The following is a 20571-nucleotide window of genomic DNA, read 5'->3' as shown; positions in this document are numbered from 1 at the left end:
TTTATTACACAGTAAACCGAAGCTTAAAGACGGCGCATCCTGTACTTTTAATTTCGTATTATGACTTGGAAATAACTACGACCCCATGTTTTTTTAATAAAAAAAATTATTTTATCGTACAAATCACCGTGTGGCAGCTGATGTCTTTCATGGAAACAATTTTACCGACATAAAAAAAAAAATGGGAAAAAAAACTAAATCGGTTTTGGCCGAGTGGTTTAAGGTTTCATGATGCAGCAAACAAGGAGTGGAGGGGGGGGGGGGTCCGCCCCAGAACCATTGTAGCCGCACCGTCATGCGCGCGCGCACCGCCGCCCACAAGGCGCAGCGCACGGAGGGATACACCGCCGCTGCAACAACGAGAGAGAGAGAGGTAACCAAGCCCGGGCCGTGAGTGATTGTGGTGGAGCTGTGGAGATACGTAACCAGTCGAGGTTGAGTATCAATCACTGGGCTTTGAGGATTGAGTGGATGTACTGCTGAATGACGTCGCTAGATACCTTCTCCTGGTGGGATAGTCTCTCACATCTTCCTCCAAACCTTCTCCTGGTGGGATAGTCTCTCACATCTTCCTCCAAACCTTCTCCTGGTGGGATAGTCTCTCACATCTTCCTCCAAACCTTTACATACGTATTGGTGACATTTGGGTCATTCAAACGAGTGGCAGCAAGTCTGGTATTACGGGCAATTAACGAAGGCTACTGGTGCTTCTCCAAAAATAGTGTTTCCACAAGACATGCCCAGCGTCAGTTCTCAGGAATGTACAAGTCTCTATTATCAGTTGTAAATCTTCCCACTGTTTTTGTTATCATTCTAGCACGACTTTTATTTTTTTCTCGTCAGTATCAGCTGGCACAAGGCTGGGGTAGCCAGAGTTGTGTGGAGCGAGGAGAGGCGTTGTTCACTGTGCTTCGCTGAGTTGCCTAACCTCACAGCAACTCCTACAACACGATTAATATATATATATATATATATATATATATATATATATATATATATATATATATATATATTCAGCTTAATGTAAATTTTGTCCAAAGAAAAAATAGATTCTTGAACGTGCCGTAAAAATAGATAATTTACGATATTATAATCAGCATAACAATGATCCCAAGAGAGAGTTGATGATGAACATTAATACATGGTGATTGAGCGTCGGTTATCTAACACATGTGTGGGTTACTGTGTACGACGAATAAGCTTCAAATTCTGAAGATGTTTGGCGAGAATTTTCCGTGGGTGATTATTAGACACAAGAGACGGTGTTAAAATGGTTGTGGGATATGATACAGACCGGAAACCTCCCCCCCCCCTCTACACAAACACACTCACAAACTATCTTGACCTGTGGGGTGGGGGGGCATATGACTGTGCAAATAACGGTAATAAACTCACCAGATTTACCCTAAGTGTGCAGTAACACGCAAGACGCCATGTGACCGCGCGCGCACCACCAGGCTATATCAAGTAAATAATGGCCTCCATAAAGTTAAGCCAGTTTGAGGCTGAAGCTCATGATCGTCCTCTACGTCTTTCTTGCTTACTCACATTACGAACGTGAGGTGCAAGAGCAAACAAAAAAAAAATGGTATTTCTGCAGCCCCACCCACACTGTGGCGTGGATAAGGACATTTCATTCAAACAAGAAATGGTTGATTTCCCCGCCACCTGCACCAAACACATACCCAGGCCAAGTAAACGTAGCAACACAGAATATCATGACTTGCTTGAAGTGCACAATAAAACTACAACCACTTCTACGGCAAAACAAAAAATACAATCTCTCTCTCTCTCTCTCTCTCTCTCTCTCTCTCTCTGTAGATGGTGTGTCCATGTGTTGTATTGTGAGTCTACATTTGACATGGTCGTGTTGCAGCGTTGCCCACAGTTCACAATAGCGCCGTCACTGGCAGTTTAAGCTGGTGGTGGTGGCGGTGATTGTCGGTTTTCATCATAGGTTTCATGGATGAGTTAGCCTCACTCATCGTTGAGTACGCTTGGTGAGTCAGTAGCGGAAATACTGCTGGCTGAGTGTCACTGTAGCCCCCTTCCCCCCCCCCACACACAGTGAGTGTATCTTGTACGCTCTGGTGATAAAAAAATTGAAAAACCATATCATGCACTTTGCCCCACACCCACCACTCATAGTCATCTTTCCTGATGCTATGACGTACATGATTATTGACATGCATATCCTGACGATATCCATGTTGTGTTCCTCCCTGGCGTGTTCCTACCCTCTTACACCGTCATTACCAAGCCTGTGTAAACTTATCATATTACCCTATTACCAGCCCGCTTACAGAAGGACCCCGCCGGCGGCAACATTGTACATGATTGATGGCGTTTTCCCGCTTGTTAGATGTAACCAGATAGATGATTGGGGGGATCCGACTTCCAGCTGTTGCTTATTGTTACATATTCAATCACCATTAGCTCTAGCCATCATGGCTAACTATAAGGGTCGTAATACCATCTGGCTCAGGGGTATAGAAAAAGCGTGTTAGTGATTTGAATGGCTTTTGTGTGTAATGTCAGCTCTATTATTTAGTATATAGGTCATTATCTCGGTTCCCAAGAGATGAATCAGGGACACGCAGGCTTTCAAAACACTCGTACATTGTCACCCACACATGTCCAGTGTGGCAGAATGAGGCATTCATCTGAAATGTCAGGAGGTCCAGTGGCGGTATGGGGAGGGAGGGGATGTTGCTGTTGTCCCCCGGCATAAAAACAGTACGATAGTTTTAACAGCCATCACATGGTTAAGATCTTGAGGGGATGACACAGTCCTTGTATATTATGAACCCCCATCATTCAGTTGTGAGATTCGACCCCCTGTTTCAGGGGTTTATATCCGGTGTTTTAGGATTCTAAAATATTATGACAGACTGATAGCCACCATATTTATGCAGGAGAATATATTTACCTGATCAGACATTTAAGTTTGAATGGAATCATGAAACAAAGTTTATACGACTAAATTAACTGAAACTGTACAAAGATAAATGACATACAGTATGGCTGCACAAGAACTCTGCCTGGTAATTAATATATCTTTGAGGGCCATATTTACTTTGCTTTTCTTTATGTCTTGATATAAGAAACTCCAGGAACTTGGCGCACTTAAACATAATAATGCAGTTCTGATTTTGAAATGATGCTGTATTGCCTTTAGCAGTGTAGAACTTACAAGCCAGTACCATGAAACAAGTGTGTACAATTCGTTATTTCTGATTAGTACTGAACTACAGCCAATGAGCAGAACCGAAAACACAACATAAATTAATGATCAAAACACAAAAGCCGGCAGACGTGTGCATCATCATCTTGGGCTCACACCACTGGCAGAGAGAGGAAAATGTGGCACAAAGATGGTGAATTGTGGTGATGAAGTGAGACGTCGGCCATGTTTTGTATCAGTCGATCAGCTGATGTGTGTTGACGCACACCCGGACCTCCACGAGGCGGCCACCTTCACCCCGGCACTGTTTGCTACTTGTTTTTCCTTCCCATCTCCCCTGATGCTCACTTGTCTCCCCCTCCTTACATCCATGTTCTTCCCACATGTTTAATTTCCCCCTTCAAAAGTGTGGAAAATTCCCTTGATCCCCAGTTGTACTTCACACGGAATGTCGCCTTGAATGTATACATACTTGTCGCCTTCCCTTGAGGTAAGCTTTCTCTCCATGAATATCATAAATTCACCTCCCGACAGATGCCATCACTCCTCGAACTTGTCTTCCCTAAATAGTATATTTTAACCCTTCAACCAGATAACCTCGTCGTGGACCACGGAGTCTCATATACGTTGTTCCTCTGGTCCACAGACGGACCCATGGTACACCGACATATGACCCCTTGTTGTTGGCGTTCCTCGGGGGAAAGTTATATTAATGTTGTTTAGAGCCACTTGGTTATACCACTGTGGCTAGGAGCGTGCTAGGAGAGGCCTCAGTCAGGCCTGCCCCCCCTCCGAGCCTTGCTCACATCCTCAGTGAGGAATGTGTCCTTGGTGGGCGCACACTTCCACCACGTACCTAGCTACACCCCGTCCTCCCCACACACACACACTCCCCGACCTCATACAGGTAATGTGTCAACACCCTGGGCACAGCACATCTACCCACCACTTCCTGTGGTGTAAAGTCTCCTCTCTCTCCTCGTCTCTTTTTTTCGTACTTTTACGGCCTGAATCATCGCCAGTGGAGCGCGAGGGCGGAGGCAGGCTACAGCAATCATCTCTTCTGTGAAGACCACTGACTCACAACGCCTTCAAACCCCCGGTGTTCCTACGGCCACCTTCCTCCCACCACCTACACTCTCACTGTCCCTACTCTTCCACCCACACCTCTCCTTCCACCCACACCTCCACATCCCTCCTTCCGCCTACATTGGTCTCCAGGAAACGAGCGGCAAAGTCCTTGCGCGTGATTCACCTACCAGTAAGGGTTAGTGGTGCGGTCGCCCGCCTCTGGCCCAGCTGAGCGGGCCACAGCGCGCGTGTAGTATTGCAAGATCTGGTCTGTGGGGTCAAGCAGGGTCGCCCTGACTCACTCGGCTTCCGGTTCGGAACTAGAGAGAGAGAGAGAGTAGGAATCCGGGATGACTTGTCGCTTTTAAGAGGAAGCGAGTGTACGTCAGGGCGTCAAGTGAGTATATACCCCTACCAAGTTTTATTTGTTACGGTCTACAGAGAACTTTGTTATAAAAGATGCAACGGATGTATGAGGATAGACGTATGGCATTATTTTGTGTGAGTTGTCGACACTTGGGAAGTTGGGCGAGATAGAATGAGTCATGGACATTCCTAGTAGCGTAGTACTGAAGGATATCGGATGACGAGCGTCGGGTGAGGGTTAAGGCTATATATACGCTACGCTACGCCAGAGTTGCTCAGCGTCAATGATCACAACACGAAACTACTGAGTAGTAGTTAACTGGCGATTGTGTAATGCTGGCTAGGCTGGACCTACTTTGGCTACACTTGACCTACTATTTTCTACGGTTAACCAAAGTAGCTTATTGTCAACAGTCGCTAGGCTAGACCTACTTTGCCACGCTACCCTACTTTTTTTTTTCTACACTAGACCAAAGTAGCTCAGTGCAAACGAAACATCAAACATTTGAGTAGTTAGTTCCTCATTTTGTTACAATGTGGTGTGTTATCCCTGTCATCTAACGCAGGGTAACGTAACGGACAGGGAGAGGGAGCGAGGTAGTGAACCCCTTGGTGGGGATGGGTGGTGACATTTTACAGTGCTGTGGGCGTGGGGGACGCTAACGACACGGGTCCTTTGTCTCTGTACACTGTGACGTGTCAGCTGAGGCCGCCGCTTTAAATCTGACTTGTGTAACTATGTTGATGGTTTACAACACTTGTTTCACAAGTGCATCCACGTCATGTATCCCAATCCCTGGAGATGATGAGAACCGTAATCAACTCCAGTGAACACCACAGTTGAGTTTCGATGGATCCTCACCATCTTTGATAAAGGCTTTTTGTTAAAAATCATAAAGAGCTCTTAACGGTTGAAGTACATTACAATGTAACAGCCAAATAAGGCAACGGTAAGGTAACAGAAGGAAGTCATCCCTTAAGTATAGTGTTTGAACAAACTGCCGATCATCAGTTTTGCCATAATCATATAAAGCAAAAATCTGGTTGTATAAAAAGATCAAACCAGCACATATTTTCCCGCCATCAGCCATGGTGTCATTATAATTTTTGTTTATTTGGATTTTTTTTTACCAGTTATTGTCACGTACAGTCATGCTGTCTGTAATATGCTGTAGGTGTGTGTACTACAGAGAACACAGCATCTCGCTTCCCCATGTATACTTACACTCCCTCTGTTCAATGAGTAGATTGAGGAGAAAACTCGTAAGTTGAACGTCGAGACTTAGAAATTTCAACGTTGCCCAAATGTGACATTTAAATTCATGCGGGATTGTGAACTGCTGGCATGACACTCTGCCTGTTATAATGCCATGCACCGCTACTCATGTGTGTCTGACAATAGCTACCTTTACCATGCACCAGAGAGAGTTGCCTCGCAGCACACAAACAACTTTTAACTGTCATGCATAATTTTAAATGTCATGCATAAATACGCAAGTTTTTAGTGTTTATCTGTGAATCTTATTCTGATATGATGATAAATTAGTTACGCTCCTTATTTTAAGCACCTGTTGAGCCGTTGGTGAGGCCAAGTTTGGACGTTATATATATATATATATATATATATATATATATATATATATATATATATATACGGTTTTGGGAGCCATGTTGACCAAATGTGTGATAGACACGGGGACCATACACATCTACCAGGCCACGTAAATGGTTAGTTATTCACAATGTCATTGGGCATCTTCACCTGTGTATGTGAAGACAAGCCTTAGCATTTCCTGAATGACTGATGAGAGAGAGAGAGTCCGGGTTAATGGCATTGCAAGCTCTTCATCTGGTTCCGAACCCGGACTTCCGTCAGTGTGAGCAACACAGGTATTCTGTATTTACGGCCACAGAACCAACAATTTATAAAACGTGACGTCATGTCTTTAAAACACATTTCAAAGACTCGTATTGAAAGAGACTTTGTGCCTCGAGACTGGAATACTATTCCAGAGAGAGAGAGAAGGTTGGCGGGCACTCCCTTTCCGAGAAGTTTACACCAAGCGGCCATTATTCGACACACTGAGCGGAAACTAAATATCACAAGAATTGCTCTTGGGCAAAACCATTATTCATTCCGTGTGAGCTTTGGGATATATTTACATGCAAAAAAAAAAAAAAAAATCTAGTGAATGCCCATGCTTTGTTTTTCAATCATTGAGCGTATAGAAGGAAGTAATGAAGGCTTCCAGACCAATGCTGTGGGAACATGATTCATTATGCAAATCATAAACTGCATAGAAGCATTTCGTCTGCCATGTCCGTGTTTATTTCCGGTCAGCAACTTTCCTTACCACTGCCTGATTCATGACATTACTTGGTGTACTTAAGGTACACAGTGCACATTTTCCTTGTATTCATTAATCATGAAGTTTCTTTACACCGCGTAATAGTTACTGTACACTTTGTTTATCTTCTTCATTTATACTAGCGTTTTGTACGAGCACAACGCTGTAAGCGGGTGTTTTTATTTTCGTAATATATTAGTGTCCCGTTCATAATCGTGGCTTGTTTTTTTTCCTGCCTTGACTTACATCGTGCCTGTGTGCTGAACTACAGGAGCAGTATACTTGCCATTCTCACTTAACAATGACATTACCAAACCTGTTCGATAACATTACATTCTGGTAGTACAACTGTCTGAAACTTTCAGTGGAAATAAATTCGTCCACTGGATGCAAAAAGTGCATACAATCTCTGAATTTCGGGCGTGCCAATTTTTGCAGGGTCTCTTTGGACTTAAGTCTTGAAATGCTCCATCAATTCAAAATCTAAGCACTTTACAATTCAAATGACGGACATCTCCAAACGGCAATGGTGCCGAGAGCCCAATTAAGCAGCAACTAATCTTTTGGTCAGTTTATTTTGCCCGTTTTTCCATACACTTGTTAACTTGTGATGGAAAATGGACCTGCTATTTAACCTACAAGTTCTCGTCAATTTATTTCAAATAGATTGGGTCTTCTTAACGAGAATTTCATACGTTCTGACAATCAGTATTATGTTCAATAGTCCACAACAATTTTTATCCGAATAATCATACCATTAATACTCATATATCTGTATGTACCTTCACAAAGACGACCCTGTCGCATCCTATCTTAATTTATCACTTATCATTCTTCCTCTACACTGCCTCCCTCTTCTGCTTCACCTTAAATCCGACACCTTACTGGAATACAGAGAAGCTGTGGTCACCCGTACCCTACATTGCCTGAAGTGTGTGACGAAATTCTTCATAGTCGCCTCATTTTATGTACAGTGAAATGTGTACAAACTTCCTCTTGATTTAAGAGAGGGAATGAAGGCGATAGGTCAGTAACCGCGACTAATTAAGGTGTCATTTGGGATCTTTACAATCGCGGTATTTCCATAATTTACTGCAGCATGGCAATTACTCCGGTGATTACTGGCAGAGGGAAAAGTACATTACACTGGGAGATGAACTTGTAATTGCTTTTCCCTCCACCAATGGAAGACGAATAGATGCGTGAGGATTGCCTCTTAGATTATATATACGAACTGAAAACTCAAGCGGACAGTAGCAGTCTCAAGGTAACTACATATGAAGGTGCGCAGTACAGGCAAAGAAATATGACACGCGTGGTCAGAATACGCGACAGAAAGATGTCAGACACACATGTCTGGCTGGGATGCACAGCGGAAAAACATGAAACAGAGAAACTGGCTTTTGGATCTGCACCAGAAAGTTGTGACAAATACAAAACGACACTTAAGGAACGGGAAATTTGCTGCTGCCTCCTCCACCCTAACCTAACGGTCAACTCCCACCACACTTCCTTTTAAGGGATAGGCAAGAGTCCACTACATTTCCAGCCATCCTGTTTTGAGAGCCGTACAATTAATTACTCTAAAAATCCTAGCCTAACGTCAACAGCCATATATTGCATGGTTTTCAATATAGAAATCAGTTTTGTTGGGAACAATCACATCCTCACGTCAATAACCGTATAATTTGCATGGTTTTGAATACAGAAATTACTTTCGTGAGGTAACCTGAACTCAGCAGACCTATTCTATACATTTCGAAAGTATTCTACGTAATTCAAGGATGCATTCGTTTATGTAAATGTGGTGTCTTTGTTGTAAGTGTAATGTCTTTGTCGAGAGCCGCACTCCCTGAATATTGTTAGGAGACCCCGCCCAGCAACCACATTGCTGTTGTACCCAAGCACAACCCTGACCCAAATGTTGATTAACCAAACCACATAATGATGCTTGGAGCTGGTACAACGAGATTACCGAAAACCACAGCCTAATCTATGGTTAGTCAAGGCATCCCCGTAGAGGGGCCCTGCACGGCTAATTACATCGTTTAAGGCCACCGCTCAACCATGGGCCAAGCCTGGGATGATGGGGTGATTCGCAGTCACGTTCATCCTTATTTCTTTGACTTCGTCACTTAGGATGAACCCCATGTGTTTAATGGTTTAGTTAGGGCTGAAATTCGTAACTATGGTACGAGAGTAATACTACTACTGCAACTACCACTACCACTACCAATAATAATAATAATAATAATAATAATAATAATAATAATGGCTGGCGATCTACTTGATATCTACGATTATCCTAAGTATACGTAATTCATATACACAAATCTTATAGTAAAAAAAATATTAAAACATTGATAGAACATTTAAAATTTAATATATATATATATATATATATATATATATATATATATATATATATATATATATATATATATATGCAGAATAAGGATACAATAGGCACTGAAACATATTTATATACTATAGGGTTGGTAAGCACACTTTACAAAATGCTAATTGATGCCTTAATTCCCTCAAATTATTTCTTAGTTGTATTGTGGTAAAACACTGTAATCAATTAACAGTACGTGCATGATTGAGGTAGTTAGGGGAGGAGGAGGAGGAGGTGATCATTCTGTTATATAACCGCAGCTTCCGTGTATGGACTGGCCTTCAGTGGACTAGGGTTGCTACGCGTAAAACCACAGTCATTTGATGGCATAGAATTATGATTGCCTTTATCAGCTATAAATGAAATGTGATGAGTTATAGCAACAACCTGGATCATTTCATATATTAAATCAAATATAATTTTACGATTCTTGTCCCGGGGTCCATTTTTTTTTTGGGGGGGGGGGGTATCGCTGTGCGGTGCCGACAAAATATTAACCCCATTACTAAATTTACCATATATGAGTAATTAAGTTGGAATATATATATATATATATATATATATATATATATATATATATATATATATATATATATATATATATATATATATATAAGGGGTTGATTCATTACAGGATCTCTCGTACCATTTGTAAAAAGCAATTATATTTAGCATTAATTAGGATACTAGCCAGTCCTTAAAGGCTAATAGACAATAAATCTATTTGTGGCGTACATTATAAGCTTTTATTTATATAAGGAATCGAGCTTATATTATTATGAGTCATCAGAGAACGCTTGTAGCCAAGCTTTGCATTAATTAAGCTCCCAATTAATTCAAATCACTGCATAGGTTATCTAATGCCGGAAGTTAAACTACAACGCAGGTTCACATCTTTTATCCTCTTAATTATTATGGGGTTCTGACCGCTAATGCATCTAACCTCGGGATGTATTTTACATAAAATTTTCCCATATTGTCAGTAAATATTTCATAACTTTTTTATTTACATGATATTAGCCTACATGATCCCCAGCAGACTCGCTCATGAACTGGAAAGGACAACTGGTGGACATATTGAGTAAAAGATCTCTTGAATTCGACATTAAACTCCAGGCCTCAAGGTCTGGTGTGCTGGGATCATTGGCTGGTTCCGCTGGTACGTGGTTGTGGCGTGTAATTACCCAGAAATAAGGCCATCTTCAACCCAAACATGGTGGAGCTTAGCAACCTCTCCCCATCCAAAAAAGCCATAAAAGCGGCAATTAAACGTACACACGGAAGCCGCCATACTTATCATGATATATATTAGATGTAGTGGGTCACTTACTTGGCATAAGCACGTGTGCGCCATTGTATAGCCAGCTTTACGGGGTGTATTTCCTCAGTCTCTACGGAAATGGCGAAGCTTCCTCCGCCCTGATGTCCTTCGGCGCTTGTTTATTCGAAAGCCACGGCCGAATAAATGAAGGTCTGCAAGCGCACGATGCTGCCTGTAATGCGGCACATAAAAATTTCATCAAAATTACATATGATTATATGTTACACATGTATATAAAGATAGGTAAATCAACCTCCATCATGTGGGTTATACTCCACCCACTTCCTGTACGATATGTCATGTGAGCAGTGGAGCCAAAGCTTCTGTATTACTAGTTTATCATTTCTTCTTCATGACCTCACGTTAATAGTCAATCATTTCTTCTTCATGACCTCACGTTAATAGTCAATGTTTCATTTTATCTTCCATGGTCATCATAATGGATTTTGCAAAAGTGAGCGTCGTTTCTATTCATGATAATGGACAAAAATTTTATCCTGAGCATCCATATAATGAAGGTATATTTCCCACAGGTGTACTTGACCAAGTTTGGGTACATGGACCCGGCAGTTACCAACCCACAGTCTGGAGCACTCATCTCAGAAAACGCGATGCGACAGTCTATCAAGGAATTTCAGGCGAGTCTTTTTTTGTGTAACCCTTGAATATGCGATTGGTAGGTTATAGTCCCATTATACAGCATCTGTAATGATTGAAGTGCATCTTCTACCCATTATCGCTCTTAGAGCCTGTTTCCTGTATGGGCATTTGCTGAACTAAATCACTAAAAAAAAATCCTTTATTGTACAGGCGTTTGCTGGACTAAATCAGACCGGTGAGCTGAATGATGAGACCCTAGAGATGATGAACACCCCTCGCTGTGGCGTTAAGGACAAGGTTGGCTTTGGTGCCAATGCAAGAAAGAAGCGCTTTGCTCTTCAAGGTCAGTGGCTTCAACATTCCAAAAGAGGGTAACTTAAGGAAGAATGTTTCGGCTGAAGATTGTCTGCCTTAATGTTTTTACCAGAGGTCATGAGCCCAAGGAACATTCTCAAAGTAACTATCCCACTATCAATTACCAAAAAATTTGCTGGCTAAAGCTGGGCTAAAACGTTTCTACGTAAGTTAACTAGTCAAAGAAACATTTAAGTTAACTAGTCAAAGAAACATTTAAGTTAACTAGTCAAAGAAACATTTAAGTTAACTAGTCAAAGAAACATTTAAGTTAACTAGTCAAAGAAACATTTAAGTTAACTAGTCAAAGAAACATTTAAGTTAACTAGTCAAAGAAACATTTAAGTTAACTAGTCAAAGAAACATTTAAGTTAACTAGTCAAAGAAACATTTAAGTTAACTAGTCAAAGAAACATTTAAGTTAACTAGTCAAAGAAACATTTAAGTTAACTAGTCAAAGAAACATTTAAGTTAACTAGTCAAAGAAACATTTAAGTTAACTAGTCAAAGAAACATTTAAGTTAACTAGTCAAAGAAACATTTAAGTTAACTAGTCAAAGAAACATTTAAGTTAACTAGTCAAAGAAACATTTAAGTTAACTAGTCAAAGAAACATTTAAGTTAACTAGTCAAAGAAACATTTAAGTTAACTAGTCAAAGAAACATTTAAGTTAACTAGTCAAAGAAACATTTAAGTTAACTAGTCAAAGAAACATTTAAGTTAACTAGTCAAAGAAACATTTAAGTTAACTAGTCAAAGAAACATTTAAGTTAACTAGTCAAAGAAACATTTAAGTTAACTAGTCAAAGAAACATTTAAGTTAACTAGTCAAAGAAACATTTAAGTTAACTAGTCAAAGAAACATTTAAGTTAACTAGTCAAAGAAACATTTAAGTTAACTAGTCAAAGAAACATTTAAGTTAACTAGTCAAAGAAACATTTAAGTTAACTAGTCAAAGAAACATTTAAGTTAACTAGTCAAAGAAACATTTAAGTTAACTAGTCAAAGAAACATTTAAGTTAACTAGTCAAAGAAACATTTAAGTTAACTAGTCAAAGAAACATTTAAGTTAACTAGTCAAAGAAACATTTAAGTTAACTAGTCAAAGAAACATTTAAGTTAACTAGTCAAAGAAACATTTAAGTTAACTAGTCAAAGAAACATTTAAGTTAACTAGTCAAAGAAACATTTAAGTTAACTAGTCAAAGAAACATTTAAGTTAACTAGTCAAAGAAACATTTAAGTTAACTAGTCAAAGAAACATTTAAGTTAACTAGTCAAAGAAACATTTAAGTTAACTAGTCAAAGAAACATTTAAGTTAACTAGTCAAAGAAACATTTAAGTTAACTAGTCAAAGAAACATTTAAGTTAACTAGTCAAAGAAACATTTAAGTTAACTAGTCAAAGAAACATTTAAGTTAACTAGTCAAAGAAACATTTAAGTTAACTAGTCAAAGAAACATTTAAGTTAACTAGTCAAAGAAACATTTAAGTTAACTAGTCAAAGAAACATTTAAGTTAACTAGTCAAAGAAACATTTAAGTTAACTAGTCAAAGAAACATTTAAGTTAACTAGTCAAAGAAACATTTAAGTTAACTAGTCAAAGAAACATTTAAGTTAACTAGTCAAAGAAACATTTAAGTTAACTAGTCAAAGAAACATTTAAGTTAACTAGTCAAAGAAACATTTAAGTTAACTAGTCAAAGAAACATTTAAGTTAACTAGTCAAAGAAACATTTAAGTTAACTAGTCAAAGAAACATTTAAGTTAACTAGTCAAAGAAACATTTAAGTTAACTAGTCAAAGAAACATTTAAGTTAACTAGTCAAAGAAACATTTAAGTTAACTAGTCAAAGAAACATTTAAGTTAACTAGTCAAAGAAACATTTAAGTTAACTAGTCAAAGAAACATTTAAGTTAACTAGTCAAAGAAACATTTAAGTTAACTAGTCAAAGAAACATTTAAGTTAACTAGTCAAAGAAACATTTAAGTTAACTAGTCAAAGAAACATTTAAGTTAACTAGTCAAAGAAACATTTAAGTTAACTAGTCAAAGAAACATTTAAGTTAACTAGTCAAAGAAACATTTAAGTTAACTAGTCAAAGAAACATTTAAGTTAACTAGTCAAAGAAACATTTAAGTTAACTAGTCAAAGAAACATTTAAGTTAACTAGTCAAAGAAACATTTAAGTTAACTAGTCAAAGAAACATTTAAGTTAACTAGTCAAAGAAACATTTAAGTTAACTAGTCAAAGAAACATTTAAGTTAACTAGTCAAAGAAACATTTAAGTTAACTAGTCAAAGAAACATTTAAGTTAACTAGTCAAAGAAACATTTAAGTTAACTAGTCAAAGAAACATTTAAGTTAACTAGTCAAAGAAACATTTAAGTTAACTAGTCAAAGAAACATTTAAGTTAACTAGTCAAAGAAACATTTAAGTTAACTAGTCAAAGAAACATTTAAGTTAACTAGTCAAAGAAACATTTAAGTTAACTAGTCAAAGAAACATTTAAGTTAACTAGTCAAAGAAACATTTAAGTTAACTAGTCAAAGAAACATTTAAGTTAACTAGTCAAAGAAACATTTAAGTTAACTAGTCAAAGAAACATTTAAGTTAACTAGTCAAAGAAACATTTAAGTTAACTAGTCAAAGAAACATTTAAGTTAACTAGTCAAAGAAACATTTAAGTTAACTAGTCAAAGAAACATTTAAGTTAACTAGTCAAAGAAACATTTAAGTTAACTAGTCAAAGAAACATTTAAGTTAACTAGTCAAAGAAACATTTAAGTTAACTAGTCAAAGAAACATTTAAGTTAACTAGTCAAAGAAACATTTAAGTTAACTAGTCAAAGAAACATTTAAGTTAACTAGTCAAAGAAACATTTAAGTTAACTAGTCAAAGAAACATTTAAGTTAACTAGTCAAAGAAACATTTAAGTTAACTAGTCAAAGAAACATTTAAGTTAACTAGTCAAAGAAACATTTAAGTTAACTAGTCAAAGAAACATTTAAGTTAACTAGTCAAAGAAACATTTAAGTTAACTAGTCAAAGAAACATTTAAGTTAACTAGTCAAAGAAACATTTAAGTTAACTAGTCAAAGAAACATTTAAGTTAACTAGTCAAAGAAACATTTAAGTTAACTAGTCAAAGAAACATTTAAGTTAACTAGTCAAAGAAACATTTAAGTTAACTAGTCAAAGAAACATTTAAGTTAACTAGTCAAAGAAACATTTAAGTTAACTAGTCAAAGAAACATTTAAGTTAACTAGTCAAAGAAACATTTAAGTTAACTAGTCAAAGAAACATTTAAGTTAACTAGTCAAAGAAACATTTAAGTTAACTAGTCAAAGAAACATTTAAGTTAACTAGTCAAAGAAACATTTAAGTTAACTAGTCAAAGAAACATTTAAGTTAACTAGTCAAAGAAACATTTAAGTTAACTAGTCAAAGAAACATTTAAGTTAACTAGTCAAAGAAACATTTAAGTTAACTAGTCAAAGAAACATTTAAGTTAACTAGTCAAAGAAACATTTAAGTTAACTAGTCAAAGAAACATTTAAGTTAACTAGTCAAAGAAACATTTAAGTTAACTAGTCAAAGAAACATTTAAGTTAACTAGTCAAAGAAACATTTAAGTTAACTAGTCAAAGAAACATTTAAGTTAACTAGTCAAAGAAACATTTAAGTTAACTAGTCAAAGAAACATTTAAGTTAACTAGTCAAAGAAACATTTAAGTTAACTAGTCAAAGAAACATTTAAGTTAACTAGTCAAAGAAACATTTAAGTTAACTAGTCAAAGAAACATTTAAGTTAACTAGTCAAAGAAACATTTAAGTTAACTAGTCAAAGAAACATTTAAGTTAACTAGTCAAAGAAACATTTAAGTTAACTAGTCAAAGAAACATTTAAGTTAACTAGTCAAAGAAACATTTAAGTTAACTAGTCAAAGAAACATTTAAGTTAACTAGTCAAAGAAACATTTAAGTTAACTAGTCAAAGAAACATTTAAGTTAACTAGTCAAAGAAACATTTAAGTTAACTAGTCAAAGAAACATTTAAGTTAACTAGTCAAAGAAACATTTAAGTTAACTAGTCAAAGAAACATTTAAGTTAACTAGTCAAAGAAACATTTACCATTGGTTCACAGCCAGAACTGAAGCTAGGGTTTATGCTGATCTTTGATGTTGGTACATTGGAGATTATTACGAAGTAAATTAATAAAGCTAGGCAAGAGAGTTGGATATCATGGAGGTATAATCCACATTAAAAAGACTCTTCTCCTCAAGTTTACCTCAGAGAGTTGTCCATCCCTTCTCGTTGTGCTAATGTGAGAATAGAGTTTGGGACCCCAGGTCTAACAATATTCCCACAAAACGTGCATACGTCCTTAAACAGAAGAGGTATGCCTGCAGTCACTTTCAGCTAGAGGTGCAGGTTTGCATGGCTAAGGGGAACGAGAAAAGGAAAATCAAACAAGTTTGTATAAGAATACCGAACGGTACTGGGAACTTTGAGAGGAACAGAATGGTTGTACAAAACAGATGGTTAAGCAAGCAATATGGCAAACCTAGAGTGGACCTGGGAATTGTGATTGATAGATTGGAAAAGTTATCAGGTGCCTGAAGATTGGATGAAGGTAGTAACTGTTCCACTTTACAAGTGGTAGGGGAGTAAATGGATGAAGGTAGTAACTGTTCCACTTTACAAATGGTAGGGGAGTAAATGAATGAAGTGATTATTATGGAGGAATGTCTCTTTAGCATAGTTGGCAAGGTGTAAGATAACCTGTTGATTGCTTGCACTTGTGTTGGGCATTGTTAGAGATGAGGGAGCATGAATCAAATTTTTGCACTTAAGACAATACAGTGAATACTGTTTACTTTTCTACAGTTTGCACAAAATATCATCCTATACATCAAATTCTGCCCCCATCTGTTAACTTCATAGTTTTTGATTTGTATCAAATGTTCAGTGATTAATCATTTGAATCACTGTATTACTTATAAAAAACTATTGGTCATAAATCACTGTTACTTTTAACAAAATACAGGGCAGGTCAGTTTTGACAAGAATGTATATAACGATGATTAGGTTGTGCCCCCTAAAGGTGTATTACATAGTTATAAATAATTTTGTTTCTGTATGTATAATAAATAAAAGAATATTGCTCTGGTGGATTGATTGAAAGCTAGTAATGGTTGACAGAACTAACAGGTGACATCACTATTTTTTCAAAGCTGTCAACTTTTTCTGAGACAGGTATTGTATTGTACAGATGAAAATCGTTTAGGTTCTGTACAACATCATGGATACTTTATTAAGTATTTTCCTTGCTTTTTCCAGGTACCAACTTGTTCCAGGTTGCAGCACATGAATTTGGTCACTCCCTTGGTCTTTCCCATTCTGATGTCAGATCTGCCCTCATGGCTCCCTTCTACCGGGGATATGAACCCAATTTTCTCATTGACAACGATGACATAAAAGGCATCCAGGTTAGTAAGTCTTGTTGAATTATGGGTATATTTTGGCATCTGCTTTTTGTAATTGGGGTCCTTTCTCGACAAATCAGCTGGATGCAGTACTCTTCTTAGTGTCTGCCTGTGTTGCTAAGACACCACTTTTGTCATCTACATATTAGACAGATTAGTTTACAGGCACCAAACTTTGTGGCTAGTCCTTTGTGCCATATCAGTTTGTGGCAGTTGAAACATCAAGAAACGAAATGTTCATATAAATATTGAATTTTTGTAAAGTTTTCATGGATTTATAAACGACTAAGTCTTGTTACATTGACCCCTTTATTAATACTGAGAGGACTTAGGTCTCTCCAACTATCCATGCCTTCATTTTTAGAGCTTTTATGCTTGTAGATTTGAAAATATTCATCAAACCTGATAACCTGATGATTTAGAGACCAAAGATTAAAGGTTATGGTCACATGGAAGAAAACGATTATAGTTTCTGCAGCTTGACAAATTTTTATTGTATTGAGCAGAAAAATTGGTTCATGGATTGTGGGACTTTGGAAGACTGCTATTGGTTTTCATTTAAAGGAAAAAAAAAGATAAAATTCAAGGGTCTATTGTCTCTACGTTTTTCTTGTTTTTCCTTCCTGATATTTTGGAGGATTAAAGCTGATTACAATGAGGATGTGTCCATGTACTTGTAAGCACTTAGTCTCTGCCTGTTGTTCATTAATATTACTAAAAAACTCTATAGTTACATTTGTGGAGCTTGGAAAGAAACTAGGTCATATGAAAAGCCATTTGAAATTTTTGTTTTAGGAAATCTTCAGTCAGGCTCACAAAGCAACTTACTGTGATATACTTTTATGGATTAAGTTTAAATTTTCAAAGTGGACTTATTTTTTTGTATTCATTTCAGTCACTGTATGGAAAGAAGTCTGCCCGGCCTACTCCACCAACTCAACGGCCACCCACTGATGGTGGCTCTAGTGGTGGTGGATCAACAGCTGGTGGTTCCCTTTGTCGTGATCCATCCATTGATGCTATTGTTACCATGTCAGACAAGAAGACTTATGTATTCAAGGGTGCGTCAAATACTTTAACCACATAAACATGTTTGCTGTTGCTTGCATTGATATAGTTACTGATTTATTTCTTAGTGATATTTTTATAGTGATTTGATGAAAGAATCTATGTCTAACTTTATTTCCAAATCATATGTGAATTTTTCTTTAGGGTCTGAGTACTGGCAGCTCACTGATGATGGCGTTGCACCAGGCTATCCAAAATCCATTTCAGAGGATTGGGAGGATCTGCCTTCTAACATTGATGCTGCCTTCACATGGACCAATGGAAAGACTTACTTCTTAAAGGTGAGGACTCACACATTCATTATACATGAGTGGAATTACATTTTGTGGAAACACTTATATACTTCTAAATAACATAATGAACTCTGTTTCTTGATTTAGGGCATAATTTTGTTTTATACCATATTCATAATTACAAGTGTGGTATTAACTCCACCTGCTATTGCTTAAACTGTGGGCAAGAAGTTACTTCAGCAAAGCTGTATCTTACTCCTGAAGAGTCCATCATTTCTCTGCTCTTGCATGAAGTACACCATCATAGCTACACAAGCCCCATAAAAGGAGTCCTGGCAATGAATAATGATAATGACAAAAGTGTAATGTATTTTAATATGGGAGATAGAGAAATGGAGATCAGAATATTCCTTGTGTTTTTATTCAGTTAAATACTCTTTTTCAGGGACGCAATTACTGGCGTTTCTCAGACCTCAAAAGAGACCCTGGTTATCCAAAAGCAATTAGTAAGGGCTTCGCTGGAATCCCTGATGATATCGATGCAGCTTTTGTATGGTCTGGAAATGGCAAAATTTACTTCTTTAAGGTATATACATCTCATTTAAAAAAGTATTTTACTTGTAAAAGACTTTAGCAAATATGCAAACCTTGCCCTAATTGATGTTACAATAAATTTTAGTGAAACTATTATACATTTCACTGTAAAATTTACCTTCTACTTCCACAGGGTTCTCAGTACTGGCGTTTTGACCCAACTCAGCGCCCTCCTGTAAAAGAAAGCTATCCCAAGGATATAAGTAATTGGGAAGGTCTTCCTAACAACATTGATGATGCTCTCCAATACTCCAATGCATACACATACTTCTTTAAGGTATTATCTTCATTGTTTGTCTATAAATCTGAGCCTTTTGAAATGTACATCAGTCTCATTACAGGATTTTGTTTATTTTGTATTCTAAAACCATTTCATCAAAGTTGATATCTGTGCTTTTTAAAATGAATATTGTAAGGGTACAACTGTAACTTCAAATTTTTCTATTAGAATGGGGAGTACTGGCGCTTCAACGATCGGGCCTTCCGTGTTGATACGGCCTCCCCTGCATTCCCTCGCCCTGCAGGCTTCTGGTGGTTTGGTTGCCCAACCAAAGGTTCTCAGGTAGGCATTTTACATATTTTTCATTCTCTTGTTACATCAACAATTCTAATTACACTATGAAAGGTGTTTTCATAATTCATGTCTCTTGACATGTGATTTATATATATAAGTAAAATCAATTTAATGCTGTCAGACAATACTAAAATATAAGTTCTGCGGACACATTGGTAATTTCATACTTTTGGACAGATGCAATTTGAATCCAACAATGACAGAGCTGTCATTGCACCGACATCAAGTAGTGGAGACACCCAAGGAGATAACTTTGACGCTGGTGAGTCTTAAGACATGAAAATTGATGATATATTCCTGAAATATGTTTTGCGGACCTAAAAATTAACTAGCTTTTGTTTGTTAAATAGCTTCTGTTTGTTAAATACTTAGCCTTCTTATTTTCTTCTCAAAGCTTGTGCATGTTTGATCATTTTTTTGCTGTCAAAAATTAAGTTATATATTGTTTTTGTTATATATTTGTTTTATTGTTGTTGTTTTGTTGTTGTTGTTGTTGACCACATGTTTACTGCTGTACTAATTCACCTTAAGAAAAGATGTTCATAACTGAAATGCTTATTAATACATAAGACTAATGCATGCTTTAATAAAATTTGGTGGCTTGGGGGTTACGGCTTGTTAAAGGAAAAAAATTGCTCCTGGTTACATGACCCCAGAATGCAAAGTATAATAAATATAATAAATAAAAAATATATATAAAAGTTGATGACTGAGTTAGGAAGAGTGTGTGAAAACAAAAAGTTGAAAGTAATGTGAATGAAAGCAAGGTTATTAGGTTTACCACTGGAGAGTCAGAGGTTGGGTGATGTGTGAGTTTACATGGAAAACATTGGAGGAAGTGAGGTGTTTCATACACCTAGGAGTGTACATGGCAGCAAATGGAACCATGTGAGTTAAAGTAAGTCTTAGGGTAGGTGAGGAGATGAAGGTTTATGGAGCACTGAGTAATAAGTGGAAAGA

At 37.1% G+C, this 20571-nt stretch overlaps 1 protein-coding gene across 1 annotated transcript in view; it reads left to right on the top strand.

Moving 5' to 3' along the window:
• Window positions 1-20571, top strand: part of LOC139761226 (uncharacterized) — a 32322-nt gene that overhangs the window by 8221 nt on the left and 3530 nt on the right. Inside the window, exons 2-11 of the mRNA XM_071685269.1 lie at window positions 11222-11326; window positions 11499-11659; window positions 16704-16708; window positions 16976-17145; window positions 18038-18203; window positions 18355-18491; window positions 18889-19029; window positions 19171-19314; window positions 19486-19599; window positions 19789-19873. Of these exons, the coding sequence (XP_071541370.1) occupies window positions 11222-11326; window positions 11499-11659; window positions 16704-16708; window positions 16976-17145; window positions 18038-18203; window positions 18355-18491; window positions 18889-19029; window positions 19171-19314; window positions 19486-19599; window positions 19789-19873 (1228 nt within the window). The remainder of the gene's footprint in view (window positions 1-11221; window positions 11327-11498; window positions 11660-16703; window positions 16709-16975; window positions 17146-18037; window positions 18204-18354; window positions 18492-18888; window positions 19030-19170; window positions 19315-19485; window positions 19600-19788; window positions 19874-20571) is intronic.

This window comes from Panulirus ornatus, chromosome 39 (assembly GCF_036320965.1).
Source record: "Panulirus ornatus isolate Po-2019 chromosome 39, ASM3632096v1, whole genome shotgun sequence".
NCBI classification, from domain to species: Eukaryota; Metazoa; Arthropoda; class Malacostraca; order Decapoda; family Palinuridae; genus Panulirus; species Panulirus ornatus.
Note: the sequence above shows the minus strand (reverse complement) of the source record. Positions and strands in the feature narration are given on the sequence as shown.